The sequence below is a fragment of the Tyto alba genome, unplaced genomic scaffold (assembly GCF_018691265.1).
Source record: "Tyto alba isolate M040663 unplaced genomic scaffold, T.alba_DEE_v4.0 Super-Scaffold_9, whole genome shotgun sequence".
In the NCBI taxonomy this organism is placed as follows: Eukaryota; Metazoa; Chordata; class Aves; order Strigiformes; family Tytonidae; genus Tyto; species Tyto alba.
Window position 1 is genome coordinate 4,659,788 of NW_024881330.1, and position 20,396 is coordinate 4,680,183.

A 20,396-nucleotide genomic window follows, 5' to 3' on the forward strand; every position below is an offset into this window, starting at 1 on the left:
GCTTTAAAGAAGCCAGCAGAATTTGCCCAAAAGAAGGTGCCATTTAAGTTGTGTTACAGCCATGGGATTAACCTGTGGCTCCAGCACTGGGGGGGGGGGATCCCCTGGCTGCCCCAGCTGCTGCTGTGGCTCTAACTCTGTATTACAGATGTACAATCAGCATCCCTGCCCTAGTAGACATAATCAATAGGATTCCTCTTACTTAAAGGAGGTCTCTACTCAGGGATCACCATGAACTGGGCTGGTCATTTAGTACAGACTTGAATGAATGAACTAAGCCCTGAAAGATGAACCTGCCTTGCACCACTCCCAGGGAAGCTGCCACAGACATCCCTGTACCTGTTATCAGGTCTGCCTTCTGTTATCTCTTCTCTAGACTAAACAAGCCCAGTTCTGCTGGTCTGTCCTGGTGGGTTATGTTTGCCAGACCTCAGGTCATTCCAACTGCTTCGGTTTGGACCTTTTCCAAGGCAGAGACACAAGCCCCTTTCAATAGCCCATTTAACGTTATTTATTAAATTGAGTAGTGCTTTTGCAGAAAAAAAATCCCTCCAGATGACACAAAGGGCATATCAAATACCACCTTGCAGCACCTCCTAATATAACAAAGACTGGAGATACTGGTAACAAGATGAAGTTATGGAAAGGAATGTTTCAGCAGTGGCAGGTTGAGCTTTTGCTCCTGATAAAAAATTTGCTTTGAGGCCACAAACACAAGTTGGACTGGGGCCTTGGTGTTCTCTTCATCGTGCCATTTATTGCCCACATCTTGATGAGTTCAAAGCCTCCTTGATAACCAGCAGTGACAATCTGTTCCTGTCTATAACTTCATCCCAGTCAGAGAAAATATTCCATAGGATTTTTGAATTGGCACATTTAGACCTGACTCAAGTCTGCAGCAGGCCTCCTTTGCCCCATGTGAGAGAAGAAAGGGCTCATGATCCTATACCAAAACCCACCAACACCACAAACGGTGCCTGCTGGATTCTGCTGCCTACCCATTTGTCTTCAAGAGAAAACTGATTATTCTGGCACTGCAATTTCCAGTAAGAAACCCCTTTAAATCACGTGCATGATTCCCTCCTTCCCTTCCTGAAAACTTCCCAGGGCATAACTGCACCTTGTGCTTACAGGGGTTATTTCAACAATAGGGAAACTGAGGCACCTCCCCAGAAAGTGACTTTGTCCCTGTACAGTCATACAAAGCTCACTGTGGGAGCAGTGACTGCCTGCAGGGACAGGAGTTGTAATTCCAAACAGCTGAAAACACAAAGCAAAACACCCCCTCCAAAATAACAGGCAAAAATGTCAGCAAATGTACCAGTCTCTTCCAGAGGCAGCAGTTTTAGGAATCACTTGTAACCAGGCAGCAGCAGGGTGGTTGTGGGGTTTTTCCTCCCCAAATGGGGCCCTTTCTTTTCTTCCTGTTCCTATAGGGTTTTTCATCACTCTGGCATTTCCTACTATAATCCATCAGATTTATGCTGCCCTGTTCCAGATCAGAGCATCGCTGAGCTCTGTGCGTGTCTAACAAAAGACAGCCCTGCCCTGAGCCGTTCATTCACAATCTGCAAACCAGTCGAACAAAGGGGACGGGAGAGAAGGATTAGCATGTTTGCAGAGAGAAAGCAGGGAGGGGATGTCTTTCTCTAATGCCGTTTGAGATGTGTGGGTCCAAAGACCAGATTTTCTGAGTTGCAAGCATCCTTCCTCCTGGGCTAGGCTGCTTGTATGGCAAAGGACACTGGCCATTGAACAGATGGCCCTGGAAGCACCCCGCTGCCCCTTAGCAGGTTTGTGCTCACTCCTAAATCAGAGCAGGTGAAGATACCAGACTGGTCCCCTAAGGTCCCCACCATTTCTTTGCCATGTGTTTGTGAATGCTCATTCTGTCCTCTGCAGCCTCCTAGGGCACAGTGCACCTTGCGTTCAAGGTTTTCCAGCTCAGCCCTGTCACAGTGTGCTTCCCACCTCCCCAAACACAAGCAGAGTGCTGAGAGCTGCCTGGGGCAGCTGCCTCGACCACCCTTGAGCCACATACCAGTGCGGCCATGCCAAGCATCCTGCCGACTCCTGCTTTGCAGTTCTCCAGCCAGATCTGGGCAAGAGCTGCTCTGCCTGGTTCTGACCTCCCAGGGCACGTGTGCCCAAGCGATGCCAAAGCCCTGGCTGCCTGTGTAGCTTTCCCCTCCAAGCACCAGTGTCCCTATGTGCCCAGTGACAAACAAATCTGGAAGGAAATATTTTGCTGGGAATGAGGAGAGCTCTGCGGTGAGGTTGTGACACTGGACGTCGTGTTCTTGGCAATTAGCTTCTGAAACTTCGAAAAAATACCAAGAAAAGAACAAGAGGTGGCTGCTGGCCAAAGCTGGGTTGGGGGGCCAGAAAGATCAGAGCAGGACCCTGCAAGGGATCCCAATGCAAATTGGATCACAAGGGGCAGCTGAGACATGACATGTCTTGTTGAGCAGCCAAAGGGTCTCTGTGGCTCATTTTGTTGGTGCCTTAACTGAGGTATCTTGTCAGAAACCTCACTGTTGTGAAAGCTGTGGTGAACTGGGCAGACTGGGACAGAGAGAGGGATCCTGTTTCATCCCCACAGGGTACACTTATAACAGGACAGGACACATCAAACTTCACACCCCTTGTCATGCAAGAATTGGAGAAAGGAAGGACTGATGTACTTTAAAGTAGTCACCCGAGACCTCGGGGTCACCCAGAGGAGCAGCTTGCTCTTTGTGCCCTGCAAACGTCTTAATTTTTCTTTCAGCTCAGCAGGTCCCTCAGCAAAAATGCCATGGCCTGTGGAGAAAAATGGAGGGGGAGGCAATGGTTGAGAAAGTCAATTCCTAAATATGCAGCAAGCAGGCAGGCAGGAAACTGGCTCCTACACACTTTCTCCCCCATGCCTGACTCACCCAACAGGAGTCATAACCATCATTCGGGAACCACTTGTCTTTCCCTGTTCCTCATCAAACAGAAAAATCACGGCTGGATCCTGTCAGCAGAGGCCCCCATATGGCAACTGTCTGATCTCCCTGTATAAGCACACAGATGGGGAGTCTCTTCAGAGGCAGGGCCGTACAATAACAGTGGCCTCTGCCCTTTGCAGTCCTCTAAGGACAGTGAGCAACAGCCCTGTGGACATGGGGAAACACCTGTGATCTCAAGACGTTGGCACGGGAGACTCACTGCTCTCTGCTGAGCTTCTCTCAGGTAGGTGCAGCTGCTTCTGGGCCTTGCTGAGATGTTGTTACTGTGGCAGCTGGACCATACAGCTCGCCAGAGCTTCTGTTGCCCATGCTGAGAGTCAGGCAATCAGCCCTGGGGGTGTTGAACATGACCAGGGGCAGTGGTCCAAGCCCTCATTCTCCAGGCAGAAGCAGATCATTTCTTTACCTCTTTGGTGTTCCCATCCCAGCACTGCAGGAGAGAGATGCAGATTCTGTCTAGGGCTCAGTACAGAGGGCTCTGATCTTTCCTTACAGCCCCTCCAGCTACCACCTTAGGCATAGCCATCATGAACATTTCAGCGTTCAGATCCCAAAGGTGTGCCTCCAATCTCCCAGACATCCCAGAATGGCACGCCATGAGAACAGCAGAGAAAGACCACTCAATAGCCCAGCAGCTGAAGCCACACATTCCTCTTCTTGGCTCCGAATGAGCGAATGCCACAACCCCAAAGCCAACTACCAACAGTCTTGGATACAGATGTCAGCCCCCATCTTCAAGGTTCTTTCAACTGGCCTGCCCATGGAATCTACCAAAGGTACCAGAAAAAAAAAAAAAAAAAAATGGATTTGCTTTCAGGATCTACCCACTTGCCATGCTATTGCTTCCACACAGTGCCATCTTGGGAGTTGCCAAAGGAGAGTGTGATTTCCTCTCCTGCGTTGGCAATGGAGTAGGACTGAGTGAGGGACACAGACTCTAGTAAGAAGCAACCCCCATCACTGATTCCCTGTGAACCCCCTTTTCTCTGCAAACCCTGTTGTGGCCACCCAAGCCTCTCTGCCATGGGGTTGATCCACCCACCTGAGTTCCGGCATCTCTGTAGGGGCCAATTTTTGACTCAGCTTGAGTAAACAGAGTTTTTCAGGGGCAAATCCAGACCCTGAGCACCTTCTCATGCTTGTACATGAGGTCTCCCACCCTTGCACCTCACTGACAATGAGACTACCATCCACAGCACAAGCAGGACCAAAACTGGATGTAGGACAGGGAGTCAGGGGTTTTCCCTGGCCCTTCTTGGCTCCATCAAATCAGAATAGCTACTAACTGCTCCCACCAAATATCAGCTTCTCTCCCCTCTCTTCACTGTTGGCAGAGGGCTGTAGAAGTTAGGGCAGGTGCTTCTATCCATGCACCTGCCAGATCCCTGCTCTGCTCCATTACAGTCTGCAGCAGGGCTGGGACAGAAGCCAATGTTTTGCTCCTCGTCCTTTGACAGCGTTCCCACACTGCTGCCCAAGGCTGTCCTTCCAGGGGAAGGCAACATACATCTCACTCATTAACAGTAAGGAAGCATGACAGGATTGAGGCACAAACCCCTTTGCAAAGAGGGAAATTCCTACACATTTGGGGAGAGTCTCAGTGTCCACAGATTTCCCTCTTAACTAAATGTCACATGGTGCTTTCCTGGCAGTTATCCTCTGTAAAAGGTGACTCCTGGAAGGGGGTCCAGCACAGCAACATCTCCCGCCTTGGTCCATCTGTGAGAACCAACCCGATTCTCTGGGTTGATTCTGCATCTGATTCACGGCTTCCCACAATAGCACTGGACACTGTAGAAAATCAAGAATTTAGGGCTCATGGGCACTGCATATCATAGGTACATACATGAGTGTTTTCCAGCACTTAAGAAGGCCTGAGGATCTTTTGGGGCAGATTTTTCTAGAAGGAAAAGTAGTTGTGGAATGTAAAATGGAGGTAGACTCTGCCATTAACTTTATCTGTCATGGCAAAGGTTTTGCTCACGTGGCAAGGAGCAGAGCCCACCTACTGTTGCTTCTCCATCAACCTTGCAGCTACATCAGCTGGGAAACCTCCCCTGCAAGCAGTCTTCTGAGGTCAGGCTCGTGATTGTATGTTTGTTGTGACTTTGGGCATTACTTGCTCCTATTTCTCCTGGTTCTTCTGCTTCGTGGTTCAAGAGGAAGACAGTGGAAAAATGTCTCAGGAACATGTGTGTTGGACGAAAAATGGGATAATGTTCAGTGGAGGTATTCTATGGGCATGTGAGTTCACTTTCTCTGAAGTTGCTGATTAAAGAGGTTTCCCAGACAGCTCAGTGAAGATCCCACCCTTCAGTGTCCTCCATGTAGTAAGGATCCCTCTCTTTAGTGTCCTCCACGCTGTCATGGTAAAGGCTCTGATTCTGTCAGATCTGAGTCCAAGACCTTCTTGGTAGAAGCTCTCCACCAATGAAGAAGATAATTAATTAATTTGTGAGGAGATGTTCAGTATAACAGAGCCTAAGTTCAAATTCCTATTAAAAAAACAGTCATGTTCAGACATCAGATTCTAGTTTAGGTCCTTACAGAAAAGAAGGCTCCAGGAAGACCTTACTGCAGTGTTCCAGTACTTAAAGGGAGCTTATAAGATGAGGACAGACCTTTTAGTAGGGCCTGTAGCAGTGGGACAAGGGGAATGGTTTTAAACTAAAGGAGAGTAGATTCAGACTAGATATAAGGTAGAAATTCTTACAAGAAAGGTGGTGAAACACTGGACCAGATTGTCCAGGGAGGTGGTAGATGCCCCATCCCCAGAAATATTCAAGGTCAGGTTGGACAGGGCTTTGAGCAACCTGATCTAGTTGAAGATGTCCCTGCTCATTGCAGGGAGACTGGACTAGATGAGCTTTAAAGATCCTTCCCAAACAAAACTATTCTATGATTTTTTTAATAGGACTGGAAAAGTATACTCTTCTCCTGACAAAAACTGATAAGACATGTCCCCATGGTAGTGTATGGTATCAGACTTCTGACAACCTTCTTCAGCACTGTCTGGCCTCCTGCTTTGCTGCTTTGTGCCACAGAAGACTTTTAAACGGAGCTCTGTCCCATCCCTATTTTACATGGCACAGTTAAGGGATTGCTAGGAATTATTATGGGCCAGTTTCACCCTTCCCTGCTGTAACTATTATTCCTTCCCCTACATGCTAATTTCTGGTCAGTTAATACCTTCTTCCACCTACAATCTCAAGACATTCACTGCAATATTTAACACTTGCATATTCAGCAAACACACTTGAAAATTTTCCACTTACTAAAGCTTCACTATTTTTTCTTCCTTTCCCCCTCCCTTTGAGTGGGTGAAAAATGACTGAAAATCAAGAGATGATAGAAGCTCTTCATTCATCAGCTATGGTTGCAACTCCTGAAGTCAAGTGTGGGAACTGCATCTGGGACAAAGCATGGCCCTGAGCCCGGATGTGCCTTCTCCACCTTAACAGCAGCATCTGCTTCCCAATACGGCATGCTCTGCACTATCTCAGGCACAACTTGAAACTTTGCAGCTGTTGCCACTCCAACTCTAGCTCTAAATCCAGCAAGGAGGAGAGGCTAAGATAGTGGGGGAGTGCAGGGCACTCATTATCCTGTACACAGTGATGGGAACAAAGCACACATGCATCACGCAGAAGCACAAAACAAAGCCAGTCCGCAGACAGGAAGGGCCAGGCAGTGCCAGAGCAGGTGAACAGAGCGTAGCTACCAATATCTCTTCTTGGAGAAAAGTCTTCTCTTTCTTAGTCTTGCATTTGTAACTCCAGAGATCTATTCCCTAAGTGCAAAAGTTTTGTTGATGGGCTGGGGGAAACTTAAGAATTTGCTATCATAAGCAATAAAAATGATAGAGCCCAAGCTCATCCACCCTGCCCACCGCTGGACCATGGGTTGGTTTATTCTCTTTTGTTCTTCCCTCTGTTCAACTCCCAAGATGGAAGGAAGTGAAGGCAAGCTTATTACCCAGACAGGCTCGTGGAGACCTTCCAATCACACTTGCTTTGCAAGTCATAAGGAAGTGAAAAGCAGATGAGAGCTCAGGCACGTGCCTGAGCTGGAGATCAGTTGTGAAAGGCTGGATGCCTAGATGAGGGGGCACATAAAATCAAGGAGGATGTTCCTGAAATTGGGGGAAGAATCTGCCCCTCAGTGTGAGGAAATTCAAAATAGAAAATCAATAAAATAACCAGACAAAAAAGATCGGCTCAGTCTTCCTGGGAAAGATCCAAGGATGAAAAACTAATTCCAGAAAATGAGGTCAACCTTCTCTAATAACCATAGCTACTGTTTGTGCTCCAGTGAGACATGCATGTGTGGAGTTTACCTCTCCTCTATTTATGGATTTGGCCTCTTGACCTGGAATTCAATGCCTCTGAGTTGATCCTGTCGTGTTGTGACGGGCCATATCCTGCATGTTTATTGCATTGGCACCAGTGTTGTCTTTATCTAAAGGACAAGGGAAAAGAGCGGTCCAGACCTGATACTAAAATCCACCATCCATCCTCCCTGTCTTTCTGAACAACTAAATTTGATGCAACTTCCCACTTGCTTTTTTTCTGCCTTTTTTTTCCAGAAGGGACCTCTAAAGCTGCTGTAAACCCTCCTGGAGAGAACACCTGTGGAAGCCCCACAAAAGATGTCTTTTTTGGTACCCAATTTAGAGCAGGAAGTATCCCACAAGGAGGTGGGACTTCAGGGAATTTGGGAGATTTGAGTCCTTACAGCATTGGTCAGCAGAGGCATCCTGAAAGCTGATCTGGTCATGTGCTTTGAACCCCTCTCAAAGGTTGGATAATTCATTATGCTTTTACCAATTTTGGTCTCTTTTCATGCAGCCAAGGGTGAAGGGATGCTTAAATCCCTGCTCTGAGAGGGACCTGATATCCATAATGACTCTACCACCAGTAGGGAAGGGCTGTATGAGGATGGAGGAACATGTTGGGGGGCTCCTTGATGGAACCTCAGATTCTCGACTCATCTACACTCAGACACTCAGACACTTCAGCCCAGTTCTTGGATAAATCTTATTAACCACTTTCCCAAATGACTGAAGCCAGAGCATCATCAAAGTGTGCAGGGTCACCCTTTGTCTCCATGTGCCAGGTTTTTTCTCAGGGTCTGGACAGCTGGGTTGGTTCAAAGCATGTCACAGGCTTTGTGGCATTTGGTCCAGCACCTTCCTGCAACTGCCAGGGATGCTTCTGTCTAATCTCAGTTCATATCAGGAAGATGAAAAGAGAGGTATTTTCCTCGTGTCACATAGTGGTGGCTTGGTGGCTTTGCAGTGGCCTTGAGTTGGCAAGTTTTCAGCAAGGAGATTTCGTTCCCACAGAGACACAGGAAAATTGACCTGGGGAGGGGACAAGAAAGGGGCAGCAACATCAGTTTTAGTTTACTAGAGATGTTCAGGCATTAGCACCATGAGGAAGGCTGGAGCCCTCTTTAGCATTTCCAGCACTTCATAAATTTCAAAGAGATCTGAGGCAAGGAGCCAGATGTTTGGGGAGAAATTCTGAATGCTAAAGACAAGTGGAAATTTTTTTTTTTTTGGTAGTGTGTATTTTTTCCCATTAGTTGCAAGGCTATATTTAGAAGAGAGGGGGGGAGAGAGAGCACGAGAGAGAGAGAGAGAGAGAGATTAGGCATTTCTTCAAATTCTGTAGTCACTCCAGTTGTTCTGCTTGTAGGAACAGATGTCTCTTTCCTGGGGTGATAGCATTCAGGTCGACGAGGAATTTTTCTTACCAGCAGCTCCTCTAATATAGAAGGGAGATCGAGCCAGAGGTAAGTCAGTCCATCATGGAGGAATACACTGCAGGGACCACTGCAGTGAATGCTTTGGGATACTGGGGGGGGGTGTGGGATAGGAGAGGTGACAGCAGGGGTCCAGGTGGGAATTGCTGGAAACTGGACCCCAAATCCGGAGTGGAAAGCGTGGCTATTGCAGCAGGGAGCCCTGGCAGGGGTGGCAGTGGAGAGGGTCCTGTGCTGAACACATGGATGAGCAGCTCGGGAAGCCCCCAGCTCTGCCAGCGTGGCAGGTGTGGAGGTTCATCACAGGAGTTGCCTGACCTGAAGAGCCAGACTGTGCTGGCAGCTGTGAGGGGCTGCAAGGGGCTTCTCCCACTGTAAACTTCTCCGCTGTTGGGTTTTGGTGCTGTGCCTTGATATTTGGTTGTTTCTGAAGGAGATGGGGGATGATGAAAAGTGTGCGAAGGTACTGGCTTTCCCTCATCGAAAAGTACTATGCCAGCTCTTGTGAGGAGTAAGGTGATGTCTTGTTTGTATCTGTGTATTCCCAGGCATAATTAAATTTTGGGGAAATGCATTCGGGGAGTTTTTAGAATCCAGGAGAGGAGACGGTGCAGTGCCTGACACGGGGTTAGCTGCAACTGGGGATGTTTTACCTCTCTTTGGCTGTTTGGAAGAAAAGATACTGTTTTCTTTCTCTGAACCCACTTGTTGGTCCAGTCTATGGAGAAGCAGATCCTTTCCAAGATCCCTAACCAGGACCCTTGAGAAATGTTGCCTGCTTTCATAGCAACACACTCACCAACAGCTGAGTTTTTCCAGGTTAACCTGGTTAATCCAAAATTTGCAAAACCCTGAAAGCACTGTGGGGTCTGTCTGCACAACACAGTGTCATATGTGCCTAGCAAAGGAAACCACAGAAACCAGTCTCCCAAAGGGTTAAGATCTGGTTGTCCATCCTGGGATGCCTCAAAAAATGTCTCCTCCCTGACCAGGTCTCCCATCTCGCCGCATTCCCTGGGCCAAGCCCACACATGGCTGTATGCCTCAGTTTCTCCCTGCACTGAGAGTGCAGCACAACTTGAAGTGAGTGCTGGGCTGCAGAGCTGCATCTGCTGCTCACGGTGCAGCTGATCCCTGTCCTCAGTGCATCGGCACTCCAACCCTACCTGCATTTGTGTCACCTCCATTCCCTGCACTCCCCAGGGGTGTGAGCACTGCCTTTTCAGTCCTTCATCCCTGGTCCATGCAGGACCTCAGGTATTCCCTAAAAGCAAACCTCTATTGCTGCTCTTCCCCCATTATCCTTCTCAGTCTTCTTGCCAAGGGACAGAGCAAGCAGACATCTGAAGGCAGAAGGAGGGAAAAGCACTCAAAGATTCCTAAATTTGCAATTAAAAATTTCCTTTCCAAAAGTAAGCACCAATACACAGGCCAGATGTTGCTCAGTTTAATTTCCCGTGATGTTTTTGCATTTGCCTGTGAAGTTCCTGTATGTGCCTATATGGTAATTTTCGCTGCAGGGTTCTCCTTGTTACACAGCCACGATAGCTATTATTCCAAACTGTCATTTCTAGCACTTTGTCCCAGGCGCCCTTGAAATGCTAGATGGATTACTGTAATCCCAGTAAAATCAAATGCATTTCTCTTGTACTGTTACAACCTCCCAAGAAGACAGGCACAAATCCATCTCTCCTGGACGGACCTATAAAAGGTCGTATCCACATGTTTCTTTCCAGATCTATCTTTCTAAAATATTTACTCTCGTGGGAAAAAAAATCCCCCAAAAATATGAGCTTTCCCCTCACATTATACTGGTCCACAAAGGACAGAGAGGGATACATGCAGAAAGTCATGCTCTGATTTCTATTGAAGTATCAGAGCTAGAAATACACAGCATCTACTGCAGAGATGTCACTCCATGCTCCCTTGTGACAGATGGCACTTAGTACTAGCCCTGACAGGCTATGAGATATTGGTCTTTTAAATGCTAACAGTATGATTTATAGAGCATTCACCAAGACAATACTTCTATCACTCCAAGGCCAAGCTCTGGGAACACAGAAAAGAGGGACATGAAAAATGCAATGGTATCAATAAGGCACTGTAGACATCTAAAAGTTTCAGGAGGGACTTTTCTACACAGTGTGGTATAAACAAGCAAGCGGAGTCATAAACACCTTTAGCACTTTAAGGTGACGAGTACCTGCAAGCCTCACTAGAGATGTGAAGGACCTCTGGGTGCCGACTGCTTCTGGGTGCACATTTGCAGCTCTGGAGAGGCAATATATGTACAATCCCACTTCTTCGTTTGCTTGTACATGTACATCTGATCCCCTTCTTCCAAAGGCTGAGGCACTACTGCAGCAAACGGGCATAGAGAAGGTATAAACTCATAAGAAACATGCCAGCACATTAGTTTCCTTCTCTGTGTATCTTTGGGAGCTTCATTCCATATTTTCCATGCATGCTCAGGACAGGGCTGGGAGAGGACCATACAGATCTTCAGGTTTTAAATAGATTGCCTCTGGGGTGTGCAGGACTGGTGATCTGTCACCTGGTTTTAAGCAGCAAGTTCAAAGCGTAGATGCAGAAAGTGGACATCTGGGCCAAGCCAAGTGGCCTCCCTCCCATCTGGGTCACTTTGCTCCGTGAAGAAAAGGAATTCAGTTTGGAGAGATGTGCTCTCCCCTCTTCTAACTGGCAGCATTCCCACATGGCCTCGTCCTGTTGGACTAAATCACTGCTTAGGCACCCACACAGCATGGTGGATGGAGGGCAGATCACAACTCACGGCAATACCCATCACCAATTCACAGCAGGGCCTTGGAGATGAAGAACCACGTGTAGGCTAACTGGGCATATCAGGCAGGAGGCAAATGGCTCAACGGCCCAACAACCAACACTGCATTAGCCTCCACACATCCTAAGTCTGTGACTGCTTACATGACTTGAAGGACAACACCTGGATATGCCTGGGACTGGACATCCAAGTTTTTCCTCTGGCCAGACGGGAAATCTGATTCTCATGGGCAATTTTAGAGATGCAAAAGTCAGTATGGGGGGCTAATGAGAGGCAGGAAATACTCTCTCTTTGCAAAGGCGTCGTCCAGCCCTGTTTGCAGTGTTTCAATGACAAAGCAATTGAGAATTTGCAGGAAATAAGACTTAAATGAAAGGGGGTGTGGTGGAGAGTACTAGCAAACTCTTTGCAGGTTCATATTAGAGGAAACAGGGATCACTCTCAGTGCCTATTTGTGTGTTTGTCAGCTCTGTTTTCCTCCATCCTCCTAATGTTTTTCAGTCTGTTGGCTAATTTCAACCAAAATTTGGCAGAAGGGAAAGGTCACCTCAATTTTCAGGAAATTAGGCAGCAAAGAGAGGAGAAAGTCAAACAAGTGTTAGAGCCAAGGGAAGAGCTGGAACATGAGTGCTCATTAAACCAGCCAAGTGTCACATGGGAAAAAGTTATAATAAGCAACCCAAGCAGGGCAAAGCATTCATCCAGCCCTGTGAGACACTGCTAGACATGAAACTGTAAGAAAGCAGGTGTCATTTAATCTGACACTCACAGAACTATGTGTTTTGTGTCTCCAAAGCACTTTTTATTGGTGGGGGCACTGGAGGGGAAGGAATAATCTAACTCTAGACTGGATTTGACTATTTCCAACTGCAATTTCCCAGCAATAGGGTGTTTCACACACTCTGTCCAGACACTCTCAGACTTGGAGGTTTCTAGGAGACATCAAGACCCAGAAATTAAGTGAGAACAGAGATCTGATGCCCATAAATATAGGATCTTCCCCGCCCTGGGAATAGCCCCACTTTTGCTTCAGGGTGGGATATTTCTCCCCCAGATTAGCTCCCTTCTCACAGCCTGAGGGCTAGATGAGCACCAGCTTTTCCCTTTCAGCAGCTGGATTCAGTCCCTTTCTCTCCCTCTCTCCCTCAGTTCCCACTGTCAGCAAACCCACCCTCCCCAGCCTGAGCATGAGGCACACAGAACAAGCTCTACCACGTATAGGGCAAGGTCCTCGACATGCACAAAAACACCATATTTGGCCAGTTTGAGCCAGAGTTGAATGAGAGCTTGCCAGGAGGAGAATCATACAATTTAAACTGAAAGAGAGTTTAACCCTTCATTTATAAATATGATGATAAATCACCCAGGGAACTTTAAACACGGAAAGGCTGCAAAGCTAAACACATGCTGCTGCCATCCCAGGCAGCAGAGTAACACTAGCAGGCAGGACAGGGTGAGTGGGACAGGGGGATGATAGAGGAGCCAGGTTGCTATATCAGATGTTCTGATTCAGGACAGGGAGATGAGAAAAGCTGAAGCTGTTTATACTAAATAACACTCACTCATGATTGTTAATGTCCTTTTCATCTTCCTGATCCCAGTGCATGGTTCTCTTGTTCTCTGTCTCTGGGTCTGCACGCAGAGATCCTATCTGTACACACCAATAAATAACCCTTTTGGAGAGCAGTTAGGACAAAACTCAGTTGTCTGACCTGCCTTTTCTTTTATATCCCATTACTTGAATTGCTGAGCCAGATCCAAAAGTCCCCTCATCAAGGAAGTGAAGCCTGTTAACTTCAGCAAGTGGAGGGTGAAGCTTAAGGCTGACAGCAAGCAAAAATTTGGGCGGAATGAAGTACAGTCTAGGATATTCTCCTGGGGCAGACATAGCACTGAGCTGCTCATGCTAAATGAACAAGTGTGAGGCCAAGCAGCAACTCAGGGAAGAGGCTGCAGGACCTGGTTGCAGCACAGCAACCATCTGTTTCCTATTTGGCCCAAGAATGATGGAATTGGTTGTGTCACACAACAATGAGAAAGTATTTCAGAGCAAGTCCCCCTCTCCCAGTGCTGAGCAGGGACCTTTATCAGAACAAGGGAAACCAGGTCAACCTCCAGTCTCCGTCCCTCCCCTTATCCCATTTCTACCCCGATGTTTGCTGTACTTTTAAGGAAATGCTACCCACAGTCTCACAGCCAGACAGACAAAATCCAGCCTGAGAGGTATAATATAACAGCAAAGGCCAACTGGCGCGGTCAGGCAGCACTCAGAAGGATGCGTGTTTACCCATCTTGGGCTTTGCAGACAGCCAGCTCCAAGAAACAGGGAATGCATCAAAATCTGGGGGGCTGAGAGCTGAATTAGGTGAAGAAGGCTGAGCTCCAAACTCTTCGAAGATTTTAGGAAGGGGTTTAGTACAAAGGCTATTTACTCTGTAAGCAAAGGTGATTATGGTTCTTGCAGCTCTGCATGAGCTCATGACATAGCTGCAAGTAATAAATAGTGCAAAACATAGAAAAATAAAGGTTTGCATATGCTGCAAATTTTCTCATGTATTTAGCCATGCCCCTCACTGACTGCTATATGCCACCACTTCATGGTGATGGGTAGCTGAACTGACTCACTTGAACGCCTGCATGAGTATTTCTGATGGCAGAGAGAGAGACCTGGTAGAGGTAATTTTTGGCCTCGGGGTGGAGAGGGCAGAATTGGAAATCTTTAGAAATGCTTGCTGTTCCTCAGACATGAGGTCAGGCTGCCTTTCTGTGCCTTGTTCAGCCTGATGCAAAATGGGGCAACGTACCTTTCTCAAGTGCTTGGAGTCCCACAGTGGAAAAATACTTAGTAGCTGTTAACCAGGGGTTTGGTCCAGCTCCATCTCATTAAAAGCACTCAGAGGAATGCTGTTGCTTTGCTAGTCCAGTTCTCTGTCCCTTCTGCTTGTGAGCCATGAGATGAGGGCAGTCCCACAAAGAAAGGAAAAGGCCACTCACCCAAACATCCATCAGTAACAATCTGATTAGAGGAAGACTTTTCCCACTGCAGCCCAAGAGGCAGCTTTTCCACAGTCTGTCAGTGAGGAAATCTTCAGAATTAATTAAATTTGTTGGGACTTCTTTCATGTAGTTGCTTGGATTTTGAGTTCAAACAGGGCAGCGATGGACTAGGAAAAGACACAAGCTCTAATTCAGCTTCTCCTTTGCATATTCAGTTTGGCAAACAAAACATTACCTGTTGTTTTTTAGCAGCTTACAATATCTGGAGTTTATTTCACTGTACATGGGGCTCAGTGGAAGAGGTGACTGCAAGCCAGCACACTGTATATGCTGAAGATTTGAATTTCTGTGCATGGTCAGTACTCTTAGCAGATCCTTTTCTATTAGTCCATAAAGTGCCCTACATATCTCCATAGCATTGTGAGGATGAGGAACATTTGAATGTATTTTGAGTTACTGATTTCACTGAGGCAGGAAAGGAAAAACGTAAGATGAACATCAGGTGTTTTTGAAAAAGGATCTGAGACTGAAGAATAATCTCGCAGAGGAGGAAAGCTACTAACAAAATGCAGAATCAGAGCAAATGGCCAGTGTCTTAGTATTACAATAAGAAGACAAATGCATACGCAGCCCAATACACTCTAATACATGCTAAAGGATGGGATGGGTGATTTTGTCTTCTCCCCTTGCTCAACTATCTGTATGAATATAGATATACAAGCTCATGCTGCACTCAGGGGGCAACAAAGTCTTTATTCCTTGGTTTGCACCGGTGCAGTGGCTTCCACAGTGCTCCTCTTGACAGCATCTGCAAAGAGAAATCTGGGAGCAGATCCAGGCATCTGCTCACTTCAGTTTGGTTTTGTAATTAAAGAGTGAAACAAACAAACAGAGAAGATCAGATGGTGACGAAAAAATCGTTAGAAAATGGGCCAGCATTCTGCACCCTCCTTATGCATCTTTCTCAGGTGCCAGACTTTGCGACTCCAGTACCTTCAGCCTGTCTTGAGACCAGTTTTTCTTGTTATTCACTAACAGTGTGCTTGGCACAGAACATAAAGACACAAGACTCTCCCCCAGGAGTCTGCTGACTCAGTCAGACCCAGACAAAGTAACGTGAACATGTGTGATACTTTGGCTGCCACCAGAGTTCAGTGCAGGGTGAGATAATCTGGTCACTCCTGGAACACAAGATGTTCCAGCCTTCAGTTGCTGCTGGAGATCACCTCAGTGTAAAAGTGGACAGATGTTAAGACTGCTTCTCTCTGCCCAACAGTTCTTTGAGACATTACAGGTGGTCTGATACCAGGCTTCAGGATTTCAGTCCTGCAGCATAATCTGGCACTGGGTTCGATCTCGGAAGGGCTTTATGGTTAAGCACCAGCTATTCCAATGGATAATTCATCTACTTGGGCTTGAGTGGCTACCTAAACAACCAATTCTTTCCAAGTTCAAGGATATTAAAACCCAGCTTTTTCTTTCACACCACTTCCATAGCCTAGACGGGAGGCAAGAAGAAACTAGAGCAATCACCAGACTCCAGGACAACAGACCTAAGCTCCATCATGATGGCAAAGTCTCTTCTCCAAGAATTTCCAGAGGGAACTTCATACTTGGCCTTCTAAATTCTGTCCTAATGTCTGCTTTTGCTCAACAAGTGCCCTGCTTCACACTCACCTGGCTTGAATGAACCATACAGAATAACCATGACTAAGGTTTAGCATCCCATGAGGACTCTTGATCTTGGATGATGACCATTTACCAAACTTACTTCATTCCCAGCCCTCTCCAAAGTGAGAAGGGGCAGGAAAATACACACACTTTGATCACGCAGGCCTCCACAGAATCCTGACTGGCCAAATTCACCAGTACAGCCTGGGAACTGCTCTGCTGAAAAGGATACGGGTGTTATGGTGGATCTTAGGCTGTAAAAGAACCAGCAAGCAGCGTGTGCTCGCTGCAGACAAGGCACAGTACTTACTGTGCTACATTAGGAGGTTTGTGGTCAGCAGATGGAGGGGAGTTATTACCTCCATCAGTTCATCACTGGTGAGGTGTCCAGTTTGGGACCACGCTTTTCAGGGGAATGTTGAAAGACAGGAGAGGGTCCAGCAGAGGATGGGAGGAATGCACCAGTACAGCCTGAGGCTAACCAACTGGAAAGTGTCTTTGCAGAGGACTTGGGGGTCCTGGTCAACACCAAGTTGCACATGAGCCAGCAATGCACCTATGTGAGAAAGCAAGCCAACAACCTCCTGAATTGCCTCAGGAAGAGCGTTGCCAGCAGGCCGAGGGAGGTGATCCTTCCCGCCCTGCTCAGCACTGGTGAGACGCATCAGGAGTGCTGTGTCCAGCAAATGCACAGAGACTTGGGAATCTCTTTTCATAAATCTCAGTTTTCCAGCTCTTTATCCCAGACAGCTAGAAGCCTTCTGTTTTTGTCAAAAGGTGTGAAGTTCAAGACTTGAGAGTTACAGCTAGCAGGGATTTATCATTCATTAGCCCAACAAGCAAGCTTTTGGTGTCTTTGGCACTTGTCAGGCAGGCTCAGAGCTGCTGTGATGCTCTCTGGACTCAATTAGGACTATCCCTGCAGAGCATTTGGTTTTGGCCAGCAGGAACTCTCCTGAGGATCCACTTTTCACTGGAAGGCTTCTGAACTAGGTAGCTTCCTCCTCTGCTTTGCACATGGCCACCAACAGCTTAAAGCATCTCACAGGCAATGGGACACCTTCGGTCCATCCTCCCAATCCCCATAAGCAGCAAAAAAGATTAATGCAGACAAAAAGGCAGCTGCCAGAGGATGTAGTATACTTGAGGGAGTTGGATATCCAGACTCCCTGAGCAATTGAAACCTTTCTCATTGAGACACGCAGCCCAGGCACACTGCGGTTCCTGTGAGCACTGGAAGATATGTTTGCAGCTCCTTGTTTCCTAGCCCTTCCGCACTTGGCTCTTTGGTAGCAGGGATTTCAAACCCTCATAACTCAAGTCTTTCAGCATCATTCTCTGCTGATTCAAGCTGATTTTTTTAACCTCAAAGTCCTTCTCAGCCGCTATGAGATATTCCAGACATTTTTCAACCATTTATTTTTATTGAAACCAGCCAAGTCTCTGTATATATTGGGCTTTTTTTTTTTTTTTATCTTTTTAATATACAAATAAGTTTAAAATAGTGTATAAGTCAGGAATGATTTGCAAATTAAACTGTCAAACCCTGGCAGGAGTAGTGGCTGACGCCCTTGGTTTGAAATCTTTCGGCTGCTGATGCTATGAATGTGGATCTCTAGAAAATGCCACACAAAGCTTGTGCTTTCCTGAAAAATTCAGTGATCCTTTGGTTTCAAGAAAGTCTTAGAGTTTCTGAAAATTCTGCTGCATGCAATCCCCTCACAGGATCACCTGGCCAAGGGAAAGGATGTGATATTTTAGGAGTCAGATGCTGGGGCTATGGTTGTGCCAATAGGTTGGGCAAATGTCTTCTAGCTGCCAGCACTACCCTATTCCCATGGCAGGACAGGAAGAGCCTCCAGTTGGGAAGAAGCTGCTCCAATGGGGAAATAAGCACCATGTTCAGGAAACAAGACTTGGTAGGAACTATATATTGGCCTGACCCTCCCTGTCACAGCAGAAAATGGCCTGTGCCCTCCATGAGCATCAGTGAACCCTGCTTGGAGTCAGCAACCCCATCTACCTCTCTGGGCCATTTGCCACATGGCTGGCTCAAACAGGACCATGTGTTTTTCCCCTGACTTTCCCTTCTCCTTTGCTCCCCTTGGCATACTTCACATCTCTGTTCTTGCTCAGGCCTTAAAACCATTTTTTCACAGGGCAGAGGAAGATAAACTTGAAGTGGGGATTGTGTGTCTTCTCCAAAACAAGCATCTAGAACCCCTGGAAGACAGTAATTATAAACCCAGGTATTTTCCAAGCAATTATTGGTAATCCCATATTGGCAGATGAGACACTGAGAGAGTACAGCAATATATGTAACTACTGAGGATGTACAAATACATTGGTTAAAATGTTATTAGGTGACAACATTTTGAGCCCTAAGGAATGCTGATATACCTATCAATATAACTCTGTTTCTTTTCTTCCAGATCACTGGGAAGTTGGTGACCATGCCGACCTCCTCCACCCAACTTCCAGCCCTTGACTCTATCAACTTCACCCAGCAGCCCAACTCCAGCACCTACTTGTTCTCCAAGTTCATCCACCCTGACAAAGAACTGTACACAGAATTTTACAACCTGTGGATTGCCCTGATGGTAGTCAATGCCATCATTTTCCTGGTGGGTGTTGTGCTGAACAGCTTAGCGCTGTATGTCTTCTGCTTCCGTACCAAGACAAAAACCACCTCTGTTATTTACACCATCAACTTGATTGTTACTGATCTCTTGGTGGGCTTTTCCTTGCCTGTACGGATCATCATGTTCTACAGTGCAGGGGACTGCCTGAATTGTTCCTTGGTTCATATCTTTGGCTACTTTGTCAACATGTATTGCAGCATCCTCTTCTTGACATGCATCTGCGTTGACCGCTATCTGGCAATCGTTCAAGTGGACGCCTCGCGTAAATGGCGAAACCCCACCTGCGCCAAGGGGATCTGCGTTTTCATTTGGATCTTTGCCACTGTGGTGACTTTCTCCATCCTGACCATGGCAATACAGTTTGCTGCATGCTGCCTCTCCAAGATTCTGGTCTTGATGGTTTGCGAATACTTCTTTCCGCTCATCATAATCATCTTCTTTACGACCAGGATTATGTGTGCTCTGTCCAAGCCCAGCCTCATGCACCAGAGTCGGGAGAGGAGAATGAGGGCTGTGCAACTTCTTATCACCGTCCTCATCATCTTCATGATCTGCTTTACTCCTTTTCACGTGCGACAGGTAGCAATCTCCATCAACCCAGATATGCCCCATGATGTCAGCCTTCTCGTCTACCATGTGACAGTGACTCTGAGTAGCCTCAACAGCTGCATGGACCCCATCGTCTACTGCTTTGTCACCAACAACTTCCAGTCAACCATGAAAAACATCTTCAGGAAAACTGAGCCAGAGCAAACCAGTGTGGACATCCTGGGCATGAACAAGAACTCCAAGGGCTCCAATGCAATCACTGCCTTCTCAAACACAATAGGAAGCCCTGTGAGCTTGCCGTCACCAAGCAGTGTCCAGATATAACCCACACCTGATGGGACATGCTGCAGCAAGTCAGTGTAATGATTCTGGAATATTGCTAGGATGCACAGGATTATTGTCTTTGACCTCTCTGTTTTTTAGGCTGAGGTTCAGAATGACAGTGGTAGAATTTATTCTTTGAGAACATTGTGGCCTTTTTGGAAAATGGAACTTGCAGTGCTGTTAGTACCAATACAAAAGAGAGTCTATTAATTACTGTTCCCAACAGGAAAGTTTTCTTTGTGTTTTAATACAGACATTTTGCTAGCAACAAATTCTTTACTGTGGTTTTCTTTCTGTGTTTGACATTGTAATGCGACACTCCTAGGATGATTTAGCAGGAAATCTCTTTTCTCTATGAAAGCTTTTGGGCCTTGGGCATGTACTTAAGAGTAAAGGATAAGAAGGATGTTTCCAGAGCTATCCATGACAAAGATTTTAGATGCCAATGAAGTGGGAAAGAAAGCATTCTAACCTGTCACTATTAACAACTCACTTGTTTCTGAAAAAGTCTGAACCTTCTCAGGGAAGAGAAGATGAAGCCAATCAGTAAAGTCTCCTCTCACTATTTCAGCTATAAGAAAAAACTACATGGGGGTGTATATGTTTTCATGCACAGTATCTGGGCTTGGGGAGAGGTTAAGGATATGTATCACC

The 20,396-nt window shown here is 46.7% G+C and overlaps 1 protein-coding gene across 1 annotated transcript; it reads left to right on the plus strand.

Moving 5' to 3' along the window:
- Positions 1-8,709: 8,709 nt before the first annotated feature.
- GPR20 (G protein-coupled receptor 20) lies at positions 8,710-19,943 on the plus strand. The gene is made up of 2 exons (XM_009973002.3): positions 8,710-8,789; positions 18,660-19,943. Exon 2 carries the CDS (start codon positions 18,681-18,683, stop codon positions 19,740-19,742), a length of 1,062 nt encoding a protein of 353 aa, XP_009971304.2. The 5' UTR covers positions 8,710-8,789; positions 18,660-18,680; the 3' UTR covers positions 19,743-19,943.
- Positions 19,944-20,396: the final 453 nt, after the last annotated feature.